Source organism: Onychostoma macrolepis, chromosome 11, assembly GCF_012432095.1.
Source record: "Onychostoma macrolepis isolate SWU-2019 chromosome 11, ASM1243209v1, whole genome shotgun sequence".
Taxonomy (NCBI): Eukaryota; Metazoa; Chordata; class Actinopteri; order Cypriniformes; family Cyprinidae; genus Onychostoma; species Onychostoma macrolepis.
Genome location: NC_081165.1, coordinates 18,007,547 through 18,026,814, shown reverse-complemented (window position 1 = coordinate 18,026,814; position 19,268 = coordinate 18,007,547). Strand labels below are relative to the sequence as shown.

The 19,268-nt window shown below is 36.5% G+C and overlaps 3 protein-coding genes across 6 annotated transcripts; all 3 read left to right on the top strand.

Moving 5' to 3' along the window:
* Positions 1 to 63: 63 nt before the first annotated feature.
* rnpep (arginyl aminopeptidase (aminopeptidase B)) lies at positions 64 to 7,313 on the top strand. Of its 2 annotated transcripts, none has more exons than XM_058792027.1 (11): positions 64 to 585; positions 1,019 to 1,159; positions 2,523 to 2,674; positions 4,072 to 4,188; positions 4,317 to 4,552; positions 4,633 to 4,746; positions 4,856 to 4,968; positions 5,889 to 5,997; positions 6,122 to 6,346; positions 6,425 to 6,567; positions 6,719 to 7,313. In XM_058792027.1, the coding sequence occupies exons 1-11, from the start codon at positions 208 to 210 to the stop codon at positions 6,863 to 6,865; spliced, it is 1,875 nt and encodes a 624-aa protein (XP_058648010.1). In that variant the 5' UTR covers positions 64 to 207; the 3' UTR covers positions 6,866 to 7,313. The 2 variants fall into 2 exon arrangements, with proteins under 2 accessions (XP_058648010.1, XP_058648011.1); XM_058792028.1 differs by lacking the exon at positions 1,019 to 1,159 and adding an exon at positions 843 to 983 and having other exon boundaries at positions 71 to 585; positions 6,719 to 7,308.
* Positions 7,314 to 7,543: 230 nt separating this feature from the next.
* On the top strand, positions 7,544 to 12,242 carry LOC131549660 (NADH-cytochrome b5 reductase 3). Its single transcript, XM_058792033.1, has 9 exons — positions 7,544 to 7,774; positions 8,234 to 8,380; positions 8,475 to 8,547; positions 9,333 to 9,439; positions 9,520 to 9,649; positions 9,747 to 9,830; positions 9,910 to 9,995; positions 10,176 to 10,275; positions 11,473 to 12,242. Exons 1-9 carry the CDS (start codon positions 7,760 to 7,762, stop codon positions 11,643 to 11,645), a joined length of 915 nt encoding a protein of 304 aa, XP_058648016.1. The 5' UTR covers positions 7,544 to 7,759; the 3' UTR covers positions 11,646 to 12,242.
* A 185-nt stretch (positions 12,243 to 12,427) lies between these two features.
* On the top strand, positions 12,428 to 19,116 carry adipor1a (adiponectin receptor 1a). Of its 3 annotated transcripts, XM_058792031.1 has the most exons (10): positions 12,428 to 12,858; positions 13,969 to 14,041; positions 14,753 to 14,829; positions 14,936 to 15,133; positions 15,233 to 15,343; positions 15,421 to 15,592; positions 16,542 to 16,728; positions 16,820 to 17,007; positions 17,664 to 17,857; positions 17,970 to 19,116. In XM_058792031.1, exons 4-10 carry the CDS (start codon positions 14,990 to 14,992, stop codon positions 18,096 to 18,098), a joined length of 1,125 nt encoding a protein of 374 aa, XP_058648014.1. In that variant the 5' UTR covers positions 12,428 to 12,858; positions 13,969 to 14,041; positions 14,753 to 14,829; positions 14,936 to 14,989; the 3' UTR covers positions 18,099 to 19,116. The 3 variants fall into 3 exon arrangements, with proteins under 3 accessions (XP_058648014.1, XP_058648013.1, XP_058648015.1); XM_058792030.1 differs by lacking the exon at positions 13,969 to 14,041 and having other exon boundaries at positions 12,429 to 12,858; XM_058792032.1 differs by lacking the exons at positions 12,428 to 12,858; positions 13,969 to 14,041 and adding an exon at positions 13,788 to 13,808.
* Positions 19,117 to 19,268: the final 152 nt, after the last annotated feature.

Below are 19,268 nucleotides of genomic sequence, written 5' to 3'. Positions count from 1 at the left end.
TTCACCACAAACAACACTGCGCTGCAATAACGCTGAGAACTGCGGCATAAATCCCATCCACATGCTTTAACGATTAGTCTTCCAGCTCGTATACTGTTTACAGTGACTCGCTCGTTCGTCAGTGACGGAACAGATTGGACGCAGTTTGCCGGTGTAGCTGTAATAACCCGTCAATTCTATTGTTACAGATTTTTTGTCAGCAGTACAATGGATAAAACATTTGTGATGTATTCAGACAAAGCCGAAGACGTCGCCACCTCCTCTAGTTTCCGCCAGTTTAAAATAGATCATTTTCATCTCGATCTTAAAGTGGACTTTGAGCAGAAAACCATATCAGGTACCGAAACAATACAGCTGCAGTGCATTCAGGATGGTCAAAGTGAGTTACAGCTGGATATTCATCCAACACTGTCTGTGCTCGAGATCACATTCAGTAATAATGCACGTGACTGGACCACAACAGAATTTCTGATTCGAGACTTCACCAATTATGGGACAACTCTGGTCGTGAAGTTTCCAAAACCTTTCAACTCAGATGACAAACTTCAACTCGCAATCAAATATACAGCTACTGATGGACCAGGGGTAGGCATGCAAACTGCTTTTAATATTTTTTGTTTATTAATTTCCATATTGACAGCTCATGACCGCCTGTGAGCATTTCACTATGATCAAAACTGAAACCTGTTCACATGTCATGAGACTTACTAGGAAGAATCTTTGGTTTCTCTTTCTGAAGCTGTTCTCGGCAAACTTTATTGACCTCTGGTCTTCAAATAAGCACTAATAATGCTAAAGTTGTTCATATATTGTACAAGCAAGCATGCATCACTTCTCTGTAGATGTCATGGCTGGACCCAGTGCAGACGGCTGAGAAGAAGCTGCCATTCTTGTACACATCTGGGTTCCCCGTCCTGAACCGCAGCCTGTTTCCTGGCTTCCATACGCCCATGACAAAGAGCACTTACTCAGCTGTTGTGCAGGTAATGTCTCACCAAGCACATGTATCTTCTCATAGGTGTGTTGGCTGGAACCAGAGCAGACTGCGGGAAAGCTCAAGCCTTATGTTTTTACTCAAGGCCAGGCTGTTCTCAACCGCTCCTTCTTCCCTTGCTTTGATACTCCAGCAGTAAAGAGCACCTACTCAGCAACAGTTCAGGTGAGGCCATTGGGCCGTTTATACACACATGAGGATATGGGTGTATAAACATAGTAGTTTGCATCTTATTTACATAATCTGATGTCTTGTAGTGCGACTGGATTGTATTAATAGACAGTCGATTCAATTGCAATTGTAAAATTGGGGTAATTGTTCTGATTTTTATGACATAATGACAAAATAATTGTCATATAGATCATATTTTGGGGTTATAAGGAATTAACGCTTTTATTCAGCATGGACACATTCAGTTGATCAAAAGTGACAATGTATGTTACAAAATATTTCTATATCAAATAATGTTTCTACTGTAAATAATGTAAAAAATAAAATATTTTTTTCAACATTGATAATAATAAGAAATGTTTCTTGATCAGCAGGTCGTATTAGAATGATTTCTGAAGGATCATGTGACACTGAGGACTGGAGTAATTGCAGCTTTGCCATCACTGGAATAAATTAAATTTATAATAAATATATTAAATTTATAAAATATATTTAAACGGAAAACAGTTAAACCGTAGAAAACAAAAATGGAAAAGTTATTTTAAATGCAATAATATTTCACAATGTTGCTGTTACAAAATATACTGAATATTAAAATGTATTGTACCGATAATTGAAAAGAAAAGACTCCATATTGTTGAACCATATATATATATATATATATATATATATATGTGTGACCCTGGACGACAAAACCAGTCTTAAGTGTCAATTTTTCGAAATTGAGATTTCTACATCATCTGAAAGCTGAATAAATAAGCTTTCCATTGATGTATGGTTTGTTAGGATCGGACAAAATTTGGCCGAGATACAACTATTTGAAAATCTGGAATCTGAGGGCGCAAAAAAATCTAAATATTGAGAAAATCACCTTTAAAGTTGTCCAAATGAAGTTCTTAGCAATGCATAATACTAATCAAAAATTAAGTTTTGATACATTTACGGAAAGAAATTTACAAAATATCTTCATGGAACATGATCTTTACTTAATATCCTAATGATTTTGGGCATAAAAGAAAAATTGATCATTTTGACCCATACAATATATTTTTGGCTATTGCTACAAATATACCCCAGCGACTTAACACTGGTTTTGTGGTCCAGGGTCACATATAATAATTGCAATGTACAAATAAATAATATATTATAAAATGTTGTTGGTCAAAAATGTGTAAAATGTATTCATTTTGACTGCAAATCTTACTTTTGATTTATTTTGTCTGCAACAGGCTCATATTAGGTTCTCAAGAAGAAAGAGCACAAGAATTAGATGAGATCCAGTTTTTCTCTAGTCTACATGATAAGGCTCATAAACACAGTAGCTTCTTCCTTTGATGCTTCTCACTGCTATTATCAGGTTCCTGATGGCTTCACAGCAGTTATGAGCGCTAGTAAATGGGAACAGAGGAAAGCAGACAGCGCTTTCCTGTTCACCATGGAGCATCCCATTCCTGCTTACCTGGTCGCTCTGGCAGTAGGGGACCTGCAGTCTGCCGAGGTGGGACCCAGGTAAAAAAAATCCTACATTTCATATCACAAGGTCTAAAGTCTTAATCTGATAGCTGAATAAATAAGCTTTCCATTGATGTATGGTTTGTTAGGATCTGACAATATTTGGCCGAGATACAACTATTTGAAAATCTGGAATCTGAGGGTGCAAAAAAAATCTAAATATTGAGAAAATCGCCTTTAAAGTTCTCCAAATTAATTCTTAGCAATGCATATTACTAATCAACAACGACGTTTTGATATATTTACAGTAGTAAATTTACAAAATATCTTCATGGAATATGATCTTTACTTAATGTACTAATGATTTTTGGCATATAAGAGAAATCAATCATTTTGACCCATACAGTGTATTTTTGGCTATTGCTACAAATCAGAGATGGAAACTCGGGTCTGCGACTTGGACTCGAGTCGCACTTGAGTCGCATGAATAAAGACTCGGGACTTGACTTGGACTCGTGACTCGTGAGACTCGTAAAAAACTCAAGGCATTTGGTATGGGAGTTTATTTGAACGTATCTCTGAGGGGAACTGGCTCTCTTTAGAAAAGTTTAGATGGTATTTTCTTTTCATCTTGCTTCTGTATAATGCATATTAAAGTAGTGTTCATAACCGCAGCGCTGCTTTGTTTACAGCGGTTACCAAGGAAACGATGTTTAATTTCAGCGATGTTTAGTTTCAAGCGCCACCTGCTGGCAGAGAGTGAATCTGCATTAATTCAGCCCGTCTGCTGTTTTGTTTCGTGCAGATGTTTTATGTAAAATAGTTTCACAAAACTAAAGTCAGACCACTTTGTTTTTGCTTCTAATTTCGAAATTATACAATCCAATTTAGATTTAAAAACTGCTTATGCTGGATGTATGCAGCCTCTTTGTTTGGATTGTGTTGTGTTTAAAATACAGCGGTTGCTTCTAATTTTAAATTGAAAAAGAGCACAGACAAAGCCTTAGTTTGTTTATAAGAGATTTCTTTTATTTGTGATATTCATTTGATTGATTGGGGTTTGTTTTAAAATTTCAATTTAGTTTTGTTGTTTGACACATTTCAATTTTACAAAGAAATGTGCAGCATTTTGTCTGACAATAAATTGACACCATACAATGTATTTTTGGCTATTGCTACAAATATACACCAGCGACTTAACACTGGTTTTGTGGTCCAGGGTCACATATTGTGAAATCAGTATTTCAAAACAGATTTAGCCTCAATTACTAGCTGAAAAACTGTTGCTAATAAATAGAAAAAAGACTTGAGACGTGACTTGGACTTAGACCTCAGAGACTTGTGAACATGTCTGCTACAAATATACCCCAGCGACTTAAGACTGGTTTTGTGGTCCAGGGTCACATATGTTTTATTATTATTATTATTATAATTACTTTCAATTGCATTTACAGGACACGTGTCTGGACCGAGCCTTGTTTACTGCAGGCAGCCAAGCAGGAGTATGATAATGTGATTGAAAAGTTCCTGTCTGTGGGAGAGAAACTGTTTGGACCCTACGTTTGGGGAAGGTGGGATATGCTTTTTTGAACAGCTTCACAATTCTGATGGATCTGACTTAATATAACTCAATAAGCACTTTTTTCCATGGTAATTATATTACAATAGACATGTGTTTTGATTTGTTGTGACTGTTTAGATATGACGTGCTGTTCATGCCTCCATCCTTCCCTTTCGGTGGGATGGAGAACCCCTGCCTGACCTTCGTCACACCTTGTCTGCTGGCCGGCGATCGTTCTCTCGCTGACGTCATTGTACATGAGATCTGCCACAGCTGGTTTGGAAACCTCGTCACCAACGCCACCTGGGGTGATTTCTGGCTGAACGAGGGCTTCACCATGTACGCTCAGCGCAGGGTTTGCAGGGAGCTGTATGGTACGCTAAACATTATTTGACCCTTCATTGAAGCATTTCACTAATAAAGAATTCAATAAAAAGCGGCATTTGATTCTCAGGAGAGGCTTATACGTGTCTGGAGGCAGCGACCGGTAAAGCTCTTCTCCGTCAGCACATGGACAACACTGGAGAGGACCACCCTCTCAATAAACTTCGGGTTAAGATCGAACCAGGTAGGCCACCATTAGACATTGTAGGCAGAATAAAGATGGCAGTCTCACATAACTTGGTTATTTTTATTGCAGAATTGGTTGTAACGGCCTCTATGCCTTTTCTTTGCAGGTGTTGATCCTGATGATACCTACAATGAAACGCCCTATGAGAAAGGTTTCTGCTTTGTTTCCTACCTAGCCCACCTCGCAGGAGATCAGTCCCGCTTTGACGCATTCCTCAAGGTTACTTGAACAATAAGTTTACAGAAATTGTTCTTAATTAATACTATTTAAAAACATTTACCCCCGGTTTCACAAACAAGGCTTAAGCCTAGTCCTAGACTAAAATGTAAGTCTTAGCTGTTTCAATTGAAATAAATTTGCACGGACTGATCTTAAAATATATCAGTGCCTTTGTTTTGTCTCAAGATGCACACGAGTAATGTTTTTTTTCTAAGCATGTTTATAAAAATTACTTAAAAGTCCTAATTGAACCTGTCTGTGAAACCGGGCCATATATTAATATACTGTATATTAAGACTCATATGCTCAGTAAGGCAGCATTTATTTGATCAAAATACAGTAAAAACAGAAATATTGTGGAATTGTATTACAATTAAAAATACATGAAAGTGTTATTTTAGAATTATACTGTTATTGTTTTTATTAATATTTTGAATGAGCTTCATTTAAATTTTTGTTCAATATTTAGTAGTTTTGTTTGGTGCTTGTCATTGTTATTATTGTTCTTTTAAATATTACTATTTAGATTTCTTTCTCTCTCTCTTTTTTTATTTTTAATTTTTTCTTATTTATTTCCAGATTATTTTCCTGTCAACTTTATTTTATTGCAGCTTTGTTTCAATTGCCAAAAATGTTTTAGTTAACGATAATAGCATTGCTTCAGTTTCATATCCTTTATTTTTATTTTTTTTTAAGTTGTGCTGCTTAATATTTTTGTGCAAATTGTGATACATAGAGAAAGCCGTAAATAGACTTTTTTGTAATAATTTAAAGTTTTTTTATTTATCTAATGCATCTTTGCATAATAAAAATTAGTTTCTTAAAAAAAATCTTATAGAGCCAAAACATTTGGTTGACAGAATGAATGAAAATATGTAAACGAGTATGATGAAACAGCATTTCACTTGTGTCTCTTCAAGGCTTATGTGGACAAGTTCAAGTTCAGAAGTGTGTTGGCAGAAGATGCGTTGGAGTTTTATCTGGAGTATTTTCCAGACCTGAAAGAAAAGAATGCCCACAAAATTGAGGGTGCGGAAAAAGACCATTAGTAGCATTTCTTTGTTGTAAAATCACAAAAGCTAGTCTAAATTAATTCTGTTTGGTCAGACTGCCTTTTACCATCAGCTTTGTTTCTTCTCGGTTGCTTTGTTAGGTCTGGAATTTGACAGCTGGCTCAATGTCCCTGGTTGGCCTCCATATGTTCCTGACCTCTCTGCTGGTCAGGAGCTGATGAAACCAGCAGAACTGTTAGCTGAAACGTGGGTTAATCATAACCTAGACTTGGAATCTATCTGCAAAACTGATATAAAACCATGGAAGACCTACCAAACTGTCTACTTCTTGGACAAGATCCTTGAGAAGTCACCACTTCCAGATGGTGCAAATAACTCCATGTGTTTATGGTTTATTATTATGGTTTAAGTAGAATGTAAAATACATATCCCCATATTAACAGGTCACATAAAGAAGCTGGAGGAGTGCTACTCCCATATTATTGAGTCCAACAATGCCGAGCTGAAATTGCGATGGGCCCAGATTGTTGCAAAGAACCAGCATAAACCAGGATTCCAGCATATTCGCAATTTCCTCACAAACCAGGTAGGAATCTGTACATATTTATATATAATTCGTTAACATTAACATTTATTTATTTCTAATTCATTCGGCTCTTTGGACTAATAATTAGATCGCTTGTACGAATAGAGATCGGTTGACCTTGTTTTCAAAGATTTTCATGTTTTGCTTTCAGGGGAAACAGAAGTACACATTACCGGTTTATCGGGCCCTTTGGAATGGATCAGAAGAGACAAAGACTCTGGCATTGGACATTTTCTCAGCCACAGAGAAACAGCTTCACTTCAACGTCCGCAATTATGTCAAAAAGATAATAGCTTGAGCATAAATGAAATAGGGAAATATAAGGGAAACCAATGTATGCAATGATCTGCTTTTAAAAGCACCTGGGTCTCTTAAAATTATGGGGCTTTGAGTATTGACTTAACAAAATGTATTAATTATTCTGGAAATTGAATTATACTTTTTTGAATTTGTGAATTATATTTGTGTTTTTAATAAATCAAGTATTTTTCGATCACTTAATTACTTCCACATTTTTACATTTTAAAATGTATTGCATATATAAATATGTTACATTTGTAAACAAAAAGAAATCAGAGGACATTTATTATTTGCACTTTGATTTTAAATTAATTAAGTGTTAGAAATCAAGAAATTTCATTTTTGTATTAAATGATTGCATTTCTGGACAAATGGAAATTCAAGGACTTTTATTTTTATCTAGTTACTCCGACGCGGTTGTGGCTAGAAGGGATACAGCTCCGACCGGAAACGAACAATAAAATTAATTTTCAACCTATTAGATTTTTTATTAACGTATACATCTACCCCAACCCTAAACCTACCCCTTACAATAATTAAAAAATAGTAATTATCTATTAGCAATTAATTAAAAATAGTAATTTTGTACAGAGTGACAAAAATTACGCTGTATTGATGTGCGCGTGCCCAGTAGCGCCATGCGTATCCCTTCTGCCGACCACAGACATTAGATAGAGTTGCAATGTGGATGGGATTACGCAAAACGGAACGCGTTGTTCGAATCGTTCTGTTCTGCGCAATAACTGCGCAGCGTTATTTGCCTCCAACACAGAGTCCTCGGTCTGCATGTTATTGGGTGTGCCGACGAACATAGACATATGTCTATGCCGACGAATGTTTAGTCTGAAGATTCGTTCTGACTGAATTTCCTTGAAGACGCATATCAGCCGTCATGAGTTACGCGATGGTAAGTCATAAAGCTTTAAAGAAGGATACTAAACTATAATTGAAGCAATTAACTATTATTTAGAAGAAACACTGCTTTGGCATGCCACCAAGTTTGTTTAACATAGCATTGCTTATCAGTTTATCAGCACACACTATTGACTAGTCATGTCATTAACTCACAGACAAGCTATTCAGTCGTTTGTATTAAAATTACAGTTTTATCTTGAAGAAAATTAGATCAGCAGACAGTTCTTCTTGAAATGGGATACCAAAGCAAAAACGTCAGAGTTTATTTTGGGAAATAACTGTTACAGATGATTCATTCAGGCATTGGAGCGGAGAACCTTTGCTAGTTTTTGAGTCACATTTATCCTGTATATTGAAAATCACTGAATGCATGTTTAGCATCTATTTATAAATGATAATTTTCTGTTACATGTTTTAAAAGTGGCTTTATGTGCACTAATCTGTATTTCAGTCCACTACAGTTGCAGTGACTGTTGGAGTGGTGCTGGTCTCAACAGCAGGTCTGCTGGGTTATTATTACTTTAACAGGAAAAAGAAGCCACAGATTACCCTGATTGATCCCTCTGAGAAATACAAATTGAGACTTGTAGACAAAGAGGTATTTGCCCAGTGTATTTATTTCCATGTGCTAGAATTTATATTTGTGGTACTGACAAGACGCTGACAAAATAAGACATTTTTCTTTCCTGCAGATCATAAGCCACGATACCCGCAGGTTTCGGTTCGCCCTGCCCAGCCCAGAGCATGTTTTGGGATTACCTGTTGGTAAGTAGTCTTTGAGGACTGGGTGGTGGGTCGACGGTTTCTCCAGTGCTAATACAAAGGTTGCAGGGTTTGGTCTGAAGCGTGCTGAAATCCCACACCTGTCCTATCGTGTAGACTGCTTTGGATGAGAACTGTGTGCTAAATGATAAATGAGCTTAGGGCTTGAAAAACAGCTTGTTTAAACATGCACATTTGCTTGAGCCTAATCACAGACATTTGGACACTGTTTACACACGGCATTAGTGGACAACATCAGATTTGTAGTGAAAATGCTGATCTGTCCTGATGTGTATAAGACAACCGTGAAGGATCGCCTGCTTGTCAATAAACCTTAAAACTAAAACAAGGGTTTAAAAGGAATAGTTCACCCAAAATGAAAAATCTGTCTTTAATTACTCGCCCTCATGTTGTTTCAAACCCGTAAGACCTTCACTAATCTTTTTGGAACACAAATTAAGATATTTTTGATGAGATCCGAGAGCTTTCTGACCCTGCATAGACAGCAAAGCAAGGACATCATTAAAATAGTCCATGTGACATCTGTGGTTCAACCTCAATTTTAGGAAGCTACGAGAATACTTTCTGTGTGCAAAGACTATTTTTGTTTTGTTTGCGCACAAAAAGTATCCTCGTAGCTTCAATTGTATTGTTGTCTATGCAGGGTCAGAAAGTTCTCAGATTTCATCAAAAATATCTTAATTTGTGTTCATACCTGGTGTAAACAAGTACTTGATGTACAACTATTAATAGTAAAGTGCTCTTTCTCCCTGTCTTTCTTTCTCAAGGCAAGCACGTTTATCTCTCTGCCAGGATTGATGGTAATTTGATTGTGCGTCCTTACACACCAGTGTCCAGCGACGATGACAAAGGATTCGTTGATCTCGTTGTGAAGGTTCAGATTCTCTGTATTTCTTGTAAAAGCTCCTGGGGTTTTAAATGGTAGTATCAGAGCTGACATGCTTCTTTCTGCAGATTTATTTTAAGAATGTACACCCAAAGTTCCCAGAAGGGGGAAAGATGTCCCAGTACTTGGAGAGTTTGAGGATCGGAGATGTGATTGACTTCAGAGGACCAGGAGGTTTGCTGGAGTACATGGGGCAAGGTCTGACTCGGCACATTTACTATCAATATTTGAGCTGAATTTAGATGGATGTATTTACACAGTGGTCACACCTTACACCTATATCTCCTCCCAACAGGTGGCTTCGCTATACAGGCGGAAAAGAAGGCCCCTGCTGAGACTAAGACTGCAAGAACGTTGGGTCTTATAGCTGGAGGAACAGGTAGAGCGTCTTTCTCCTCGTTTCTAGTCATAACGAAGCCGTATGATCACTAAAATCACTTGTCCTCCTCCCTTTGTAGGCGTTACGCCAATGTTGCAGCTGATTCGTGACATCATGAAAAACCCAAGTGACACGACGACATGCAGCCTGCTGTTTGCCAACCAGGTTGGCGTTCCTTTAGAAAAGGGGTTGTTGCAAATTTACTAATGACAGATTTTTTTGTGTGTGTGTGTGTACTGTCCCTTTTTTGGTTTGCTCATAAAGTATTAAATAAATGATGTTCAGACAGATTGAACTGCTTAGCAAGTATAAAATGAATCTGTTTACCTTTCGTCTGTCTTCCAGACTGAGAAGGACATTCTGCTGAAGGATGAGCTGGAGGAGATTCAGGCGAGGCATCCAGATCGCTTCAAACTCTGGTTCACAGTGGACAGAGCTCCTGCAGGTATATGACTTCCTGCCTAACCTACGAGATGGTAAAGCTTGTTATACACTACCTGTGTTTCTGAAAATCTTGTATGCTCACTAAGGCTTCATTTATTTGATCATAAATACAGTAAAAACTGTAATATTGTGAAACAGTATTACAATTTAAAATAAAACAATTTTCTATTTATATTTTCAAATGTAATGTATTCCTGAGATGGCAAAGTTGAATTTTCTGCAGCCATAACTTCAGTTTTCTGTGTCACATCATTCTAATTATGCTGATTTGCTGCTTAAGAAACATTCTTTACTCTATTATCAATGTTGAAAACAGTTCTATAATAATTTTGTGGAAAGGGTGATCATTTTTTTTTTTTTCAGGATTTTTTGATGAATGCAAAGCAGGGTATAGAAAAAAATTGCATCTATTTGAAGTAAAAAAATTATAAATATATCATTAATGAAAAATTACTTTTGATTAATTGTGACCCTGCCTGAGTAAACCCAGCTAAAGTCATTTTTTTTAAGATTTACTGTTTTCTACATAAAATCGTACTACATAATATTCAGAACATTGTGTGAAAATACAAACTTGATATCTTTCACACTGACTGAATAAGACCATGTTAAAAATTGAAATGATAATGACATTAATAGGTGAAATTATCTCAGAATTAGATTTTTAGACTTTCGCCTGGTTTTCACTGGCGGGGTCACAATTTAATGCATGCTTTCTGAGTAAAAGTATTCCAAAATTAAAGTACCTATGTTTTTTTGTTTTTTTTCTCTCTCATTTCTGAATTAAAATTCATTTTGTTATTTCATTTGGTTCATAAAGTCAAAAATGTCATTGTAACAACTGTCCTGATGAAAAAATATCAGCTAAGTTGACCTTTTATATGACAAGGCAAGTTTATCTTGTACATCGTCATGTGGTGCAACTCAAACAAAAAACTAATGATATTTAATAATTTATTTTATTTGTGGAAAAAAAAAAACATTAATATATTTTACAAAAATAACAGTTTACACATGCATTCAGTGTTTAAAGCACAGTTTACTCGATGGTCACATGACTTTTTAAATCTTTAAACAAAAACCAACATTAAAACATTACATTTCTAAGAACTTTAGGTCATGTTTTAGGCTAGATTTGTTTTTTGTTTTTTCCATATATGGTTTTCTTTGACATTTACATGCATTGGCTTCTTTGCAGATTGGGAGTACAGTCAGGGCTTCATCAGTGCTGAGATGATTCAGGAGCACCTGCCTCCCCCCAGTGATGACTCTATGATCCTCATGTGCGGTCCACCTCCCATGATCCAGTTTGCCTGTAATCCCAACCTGGACAAACTGGGCTACCGGCAGAGCCAACGCTTCATCTATTAGACCGTTCTCAAAGCTCAGGGCCCAGACATAAGTTACTCCAAAGATACTAAGTTGTGCACAATCGTATTTAATAAATATGGCATTACAAATCTGATCATATATAGCAAATATCCGTTTTGTGGACAGTATATATTAAATATTAAATGCTTAAGTGCTAGTCTGTCCAGAGGTAATTTGTTCTTCATATTAAAAGCCTATAATATGATACAGAGACTGTCTACTGTATCCTCAGGCTTTATATTGACTTGATTGTGGCTTGATGTGCCTAAAAGCTCACGATAAGATGCTGATAGTACTACAAAAAAATTCCCAATTTAATGCACTTAAAAAGGCACCTGCGTGTTACAACACCTGCTTGCTGAATATTATAATTCATGTGCCTGTGAGACTTGACTGGCATTCATGTTTGATGTATGTATACATGTTATGAGATTGCATTTGCTTTCACTGGAGTATTTTTGTATGCATGCTGCACTCCGCATATGTTTATCTGTTATGTTAACAATATTGAGTTTAAAAAGCAATGCAGTTTTTTTATATGAAATGCACTAAAGGAGAGGCAACAAACAAGTTATTATTAAATTGTTTTCACTGGCATCTTGTTTTTAATTCCTTTTCACCCAGCAATACATGATGGCCATAATATGATGCTCACATTTGCATTCGCTGAGATTAAAGACGTACTAGGATGAGGATTTGGGATTATAGGAGATTGTAAACTAAGGCCAGCTGGTTTAACACAGAATACTCCATCTTGAAAGACTGATAGTAGGATTTTTATCTTCCTAAAGCTTGCCAGCACGTGCTAGATAAATGTGACCGTTACACAAACAAACACGCCGCGGTATGGTAAAACGCTTCAGGATTTTCTGAGCAGCCCTCAGATGGATTTTCAACCGCCACTGTCTGGTCTTTCACAATAAAAATAAATCACCTACTGGAGATTACTGCTCTAAATTTGGAAACCTTCACAGGAACCATCAAATAAATGGGTTATTGCCCCTAAAGAGCGCTGTGGGGCTTTAGAAAATCCATCGCCGCTTTTCTCCAGCAGGCGGCGCCACCGCGGCATCAATTCAAAGACAACAGCGAGCCAGTTTGAACTCGCCGTCTGACATACAGCAGCTTGCAACTCTTTATTTCTCCACCCTGCTGCTCTTTGGTGGCCATCCGGAAGAGATCCCATTTCTTTAACAGCAGATCCGGACATCAGGTAACCGCCTGCACGATAAAATGCATCATTATTTAAACGTAACGGCAAAATTGTGATTGATAACGTTGTTGTAAACGCATCCAGACACAGTAACGTTAGTTTAGCGGTGCGCAGCGGTTTCTGTGTCTCAATGCTAACCTGCCCTAATTACATCCCTTTTGGATTTTGAAAGGGCTTTATGTTGTACTAATTAATCAATCGTTGTTCTAGACAATTATGTGAATCATATAGTTATATCATTGTTGCTATGTTATGTATCATGTAAGTGTTGATCATGACGTGTACTGGTGTTTTGGCTGCTCCTCTCCTAAAATTTAAAGCCCGTTGTTAGCCAGCAGGCTAATTACCGTTAGTCATAGGTATGAGTTGTATGATTCCACTTCATACAGAGATCAATGCTAGTCATAACGGTTATATTTCGAAATCTGCTGAGCTGCCTACCGAGACGGTGTATTTGGAACCATATGAGCGTTCGAAAGTTCAATTCGAATTAGTGGCGAGGATTTTGATTTCATCCCAGTGACTCGAATCTTTAACTCCGTTCACAAAATAAGAATCGCTGACAGCTGTGAGTTAATCACTCAACCGATTCGTCTTATTATGCTGTAACGTTATACATAAATTTGTTTGTCTATGGTTGTTCCGTTTTTTTTTCAACTACTAGAAATGTTTTTTTTTTTTGTCAAGCTGTCGAAAAAAGACAACCATTATAAAATAAACAATTAAGAGGACCCAGAACGTCCTTACCTCATTTACAACTACACGGTTATCTCAACTGGTCTGTCATTCATTTTCACAAGTTCACAATTCTTCTTCATGAACAAAATGTCTTGTTCGTTTTAATAGAGTGGCCTTGGTTCCCAAAGTTTTTTTTTTTTTTTTTTCCCCATTAGGATTTCACAAAAGCCTTTAAGTGTTATAAGCCATGAACCAAAACAACCAGCTACAAGGTGAATCATAAATATTACAAACTTTGATTTGAAACCAAAAAAAGTATTTGAAAATCAGGTAAAAAGACAAAAGTACAAGACATTGTGCTCTGTCATCATTTACTCACCCTCATGTTGTTCCAAACCTGTATGAAATTCTTTCTTCTGTTGAACACAAAAGAAGATATTTTGAAGAATGTTGGTAACCAAACGGTTGCTGGTAGCCATTGACTTCCAATTGGAACGACATATAGGTGAGTAAATGTTGACAGAATTTTCATTTGTGAGTGAACTAACCCTTAAATGAGGGGGGGAAACTAAAATCCCATGAAGTGTTGCACGTTGACATAGTTGAATATAAATTGATATAACAATATAAACTGTTGATTTGAAGATTTTGATTATGTATATAGAAAAATATATTTTATGTTTATGTATTTAAGTAGTTTGAGATCATACAGAGAGAAATTCTCTCAAGTGTTTTGGCACGATTTGCTTGTTGCAGCTCTCTTGATTGCTAGGCATTTCTTTGCAAAATCATGGGTAGTTTTTCACTAGGAATTCCTCTGTTAAACATAATTATTTATGAATAATTTGAAATCATGTGGGCTGATGACTTCAACAAAAGCATATCCCATCAATTAACAACCTTGTAGCTCACAGTAGGCTTGCTTTTAAAGATTTAAGTTATTGTTTAAAGCTCAGTTCCTCTATGGAAAAAATGAATGAGATTTTTTTACTACAGAAATGCTTGCACTCTATAAACATTTCAGTGACCGATGAAATTGAGTCAGTAGATGGTAGCGAACGAGAATGATTTGAAAAACCGAATTATAATGTGCCTATGATGTCCAAATAAGCTGTCATGGTAAACAGCTCTTTCGGTTTTGAAACACAGCCAGTATGAACTACTTTGTAGCATTGTGAGCAGAGATGATGCCTACTTGTTGTTGTTTTTTCCCAAGACTGAATGCAATTTCATTGCGAGGCAGACATCAGGAGGCAGGTTTAGACCTGCCAGTGTTCAAAGCTCCTGCCAGAGGTAAGCAGTCTCTGTTGTTGTTGTTGTAACGGGTCACTGATGTGTCATGTCTTGACTTTGGCTGTGAAGTTTTGTTTTGATTTAATGTATTACTTTTGTCCCTCAGTGAACTGAAGTGGAGGCTTCAGAGGTCTGAGACTGGTCACAGGGCAGTCTACTGATGTCAGGCCAAATCAGGTCTGCCAGTCATGCAGACTGCCAGGTCACGGAGGAATGTCACGTTCCAGCCGACGTGGAGCTGATGGAGCTGGGTCCCCTGCTGGAGGAAAACAGCCCCATAGGAGCCAAAGGAGTCCAGTCAGAGGCAAGCCACGTAATTATTAATCAGAATGCATTACAGAGTCTTTCATATTCAGTGCCAGCAGTGTTGCAGGCTCCTTTTGAGCTCTGATTGTGCCCACAGGGAGCAAATGATCTCGCTGATGAAGAGGAGGATGAAGAAGTTGGAGAAGTTCTGACGCTACCACTGCAGGCTCACCATGCAATGGAGAAGATGGAGGAGTTTGTGCACAAGGTGTGATCGTCATGCATAACCGTTTTAAATCTTGAACAGAAATTAAATGAATTTCATGCTGGATCTCTGTTCTGCAGGTCTGGGAGGGCCGCTGGAGGGTCATTCCCTTTCACGTCCTGCCGGAGTGGCTAAAAGACAATGACTACCTCCTGCACGGTCATCGGCCTCCCATGCCCTCGTTCCGTGCCTGCTTTGGGAGCATTTTCAGGATCCACACAGAGACCGGGAATATCTGGACTCATTTGTTGGGTAAGATTAGGGTTACGGTGTCGAGCTGTCACAGAGAATAGTGGCTATTGTGCACCTCATGCATATATTTAGTGCATTAAGTATGCAGCAGATCAATTACAAGAACAAACACCGCTCTAATTTTGAGAGCATGTGGGATCAGGATAAACCTTTTACTTATGCTGAAATATAATAGCTATTTTATATTAACAAATGAAAAAGAAATTTGACATTAAGATTTTAAGATTAAAATAAAATATCAATATATAATAGGGTCAGTGACAAAGCGTCCATGATAAAGAAAAGGAAAACATTTAAAACAATCTAGTCTGAAACACATATGCCAAGCAGTGTTTTTATTGTTACCTAAAACTAAAAATATTTAAAATTGTTTTTAAATAAATACTAAAATTAAATAAAATACGAATATTAGATGGAAAAAAACATTAAAAAAACGAAACACAATTTTGAAATATTGCTAACTGAAATTAATGTTAAAAGTACTAAAGAATTAATACTAAATAGTACTGAAGTACTAAAATAAAAATAATATATATATATATATATATATGTATGTGTATATATATGCTAATAAAAATGAGTAAATGAATAAAAATAAAGTGCAAAACAAAATGACCCCAACTAAAATGAAAATTCAAGATATAAGAATAAAAGCTAATTCAAATTATTAATAAATACTTAATAATACTGAAATAACACTGTGATCGCTTCATATGAAAAACGTTCATAATATTTCAGTCAGGTGGACATTTAACTATTCAGTATCATTTGGTATTATTTGTTATTTATATGATATTTTTGACTTTATACCCCCTAAAAAATATTAAAATATTCAGGCCATTGTTTGTATGAATTGCATTTTAATGTATTTTTAAATAAATAAAATATCCAGTCAAAAAATAAAATAAGCATTACATTGACCAATTACGTTTTTTTTTTCTTCCCACAGGGTTAATCTTATTCTTGTGCCTGGGCACACTTACCATGCTAAGGCCCAATATGTACTTCATGGCGCCGTTGCAGGAGAAGGTGGTGTTCGGGATGTTCTTCTTGGGTGCAGTGCTGTGCCTCAGCTTCTCCTGGCTTTTTCACACTGTCTACTGCCATTCTGAGAAAGTCTCTCGCACTTTCTCCAAGTAGGTTTATTGTCTTGTTATGAACTGTTCTATTTCAAGTGATTTTAAGTTACTTTAATCTCTCATGTTTCTCACCTTCTCTCTCTTTCAGACTAGACTACTCTGGCATTGCTTTGCTGATCATGGGCTCTTTTGTACCCTGGCTTTACTACTCCTTCTACTGCTCTCCTCAGCCGCGTCTCATCTACCTCACAATCGTCTGTGTGTTGGGCATTGCAGCTATTATCGTTGCCCAGTGGGACCGTTTCTCCACTCCCCGCCACAGACCCACCAGAGCAGGTGGGCAGTCACTTGTTAGCCATGATGGTGGCAGTTTGTGCTGAAAAAATTTAACCTGAAGTGATGCAATGAAAATCAATGAAAGGGTCACTCCATTTATTTTTCTAGTCATGAAGCCACTCAAAAGACGTGCAAGTTTGTAGCTTGGTTTGGTCTTTGCTGCAGTGCACTGGACAGCCCTGCCCACAGCAAAATCTCATTGGTCTAAAATCTTGCTCTTCATAACTTTAATTTGGCTGTAGTTATTAAATGGAAATTTCAGTTATCTTTTCTTCTGTATTTTAATGTTAAACTGCTTGAACAAAAAAAAAAAAATTAAGGCCGGATTTGGGAATTGATTAGATAATTAACTAAAACAAGAAAAATATATTTTCGTTGCTTGAAATAAAATGAATGAAATAAATAAAATATAAAATGATCATTTAAAAATATAATATAATTGAAAATATGAAAAACTTATTTTAGAGTGACAATATATATATTTATTTATTTTTAAGAAAAAAAAAATTAAAAATGACAAAAACACCAAATAAATAACAGCTAATTGAAAATAAACAAAAACTATAATAGTGCCTCAGAAATACTAAATAACACTGCATCAAGACAACAGTGCATTAATTCATAGCATGTTGTTTTTGAAAAAATGTTTTCTTTAGGAGTTTTCATGGGTCTTGGACTGAGTGGGATCGTCCCCACCATGCATTTCACCATCGAGGAAGGTTTCGTCAAGGCCACTACTGTTGGACAGATGGGCTGGTTCTATTTAATGGGTGCCATGTACATCACAGGTGCTGGGCTGTATGCTGCACGAATCCCAGAGCGCTACTTCCCGGGCAAGTGCGATATTTGGGTAAGATAATATGTTTTTGTTTTGTCATAGTGAAGAAATTAGTTCCTTAATCTTCCTCTGAAATATAGTGATACGCACATGTTTTACTTACCTATTTTTGCTCTCTTCTTAGTTTCATTCACACCAGATATTCCATGTGTTGGTGGTGGCAGCAGCCTTCATTCATTTCTATGGCGTGTCCAACCTGCAGGAGTTCCGCTATGGCCTTGAAGGAGGCTGCACTGATGACACTCTCCTCTGAGAGCTCTACAAACACATCCCTTTTCAATTAGGATTTTTAGTGCTCACATTTCTATTCATTCCTTGATTTGGTTTTATTTCCCTTTGAGTTTTTTCCCTGATTGTTTTGACTTTTATTCTTTTTCCTGTTATAGAGAGTCCATGAATTTTCATTTGATGAAAGTGTTTGTGTGCTTAAAGGGCACCGAAGGCTGTACAAGTATCCAATAGCTGGAACATGATGACCCTTGTTATCATCAAACTTTCATTTGAGCACAATCTCTTGGGGTTTGAACTTGTTTCTTTTGTAGTGAAAAGCACTTTCATTCATTAAGCTGTAGAGTTGCCCCTCAGAATATAATGCATCTGAGTTTTGTTTATTGTAAACAAACAATTCTTGACATCATTTGATGCATACCCCAAAGTATGGCCCGAACTTTGATGAATAGAGCAATGTGTTTGACTGGAAAATGCACAAAGGGCAAATAATGGTTTGAGGGTTTTTGGTTAAATCTACCTGCTTTGAACACTCAGAATTTTTAACCTTTACTTCTAGGTCAAATAAAACCATATACAGGTCAACTGTTGCACCTTACAGCACAGATATCAAATATTGTTAGTAAAGCCTCTGCATGGATATATCTGTGCAGTCTGTAAAGTATAAACTTTCCTGTAAAGTATAAGAATATTCCTGTGCCTTAGGCCACTGGAAATAGGTTTAAAATAGATGGGCCAAAACTACAGTGTAGTAAATTTCATTAGTTACGAGCATAGCTAGTTAATTTACTTAAGCAAGCAATCCAATCACATTATTTAAAAGATAACATAAACAAATAAAAAAGTTTGACCTTTATTGATGAACTTTCTCAAACTGCTGTTTGTAAAAAGTAGTGTTTGATCCTTTTTAACTAAATAAGCTAACTGTGTGGCTTTACCACAGAGATTAAACTATCCATATATTCATGTGTTATGTGTAGCGGTGGTAAGTCATTTACATTTAACTGAAATGTGAATGTTTCAATAAATATTTATGGATCATACATTGTGTTTCTTTTATTTGGTGGATTTGTATGATGGAGATTAGTTGTTCACGCAACAATGGAGATTTTGATATGTTCACAATTTAATCTCTGGAAGTCTGTTTTATTATACAGTTGCATAAAAACATTCTCCCCCCGAACGGAGACATTTT

Coding starts and splice junctions, on each gene's coding strand:
- rnpep (XM_058792027.1), top strand. CDS start 208: ATGGATAAAACATTTGTGATGTATTCAGACAAAGCCGAAGACGTCGCC. Junction 586..1,018: donor CAGCTACTGATGGACCAGGG/GTAGGCATGCAA, acceptor ATCTTCTCATAG/GTGTGTTGGCTGGAACCAGA. Junction 6,568..6,718: donor GCAATTTCCTCACAAACCAG/GTAGGAATCTGT, acceptor TTTTGCTTTCAG/GGGAAACAGAAGTACACATT.
- LOC131549660 (XM_058792033.1), top strand. Junction 8,548..9,332: donor TGTTTTGGGATTACCTGTTG/GTAAGTAGTCTT, acceptor TTCTTTCTCAAG/GCAAGCACGTTTATCTCTCT. Junction 9,831..9,909: donor TCTTATAGCTGGAGGAACAG/GTAGAGCGTCTT, acceptor CTCCCTTTGTAG/GCGTTACGCCAATGTTGCAG.
- adipor1a (XM_058792031.1), top strand. CDS start 14,990: ATGTCAGGCCAAATCAGGTCTGCCAGTCATGCAGACTGCCAGGTCACG. Junction 15,344..15,420: donor TGGAGGAGTTTGTGCACAAG/GTGTGATCGTCA, acceptor TCTGTTCTGCAG/GTCTGGGAGGGCCGCTGGAG. Junction 17,008..17,663: donor CCACAGACCCACCAGAGCAG/GTGGGCAGTCAC, acceptor TGTTTTCTTTAG/GAGTTTTCATGGGTCTTGGA.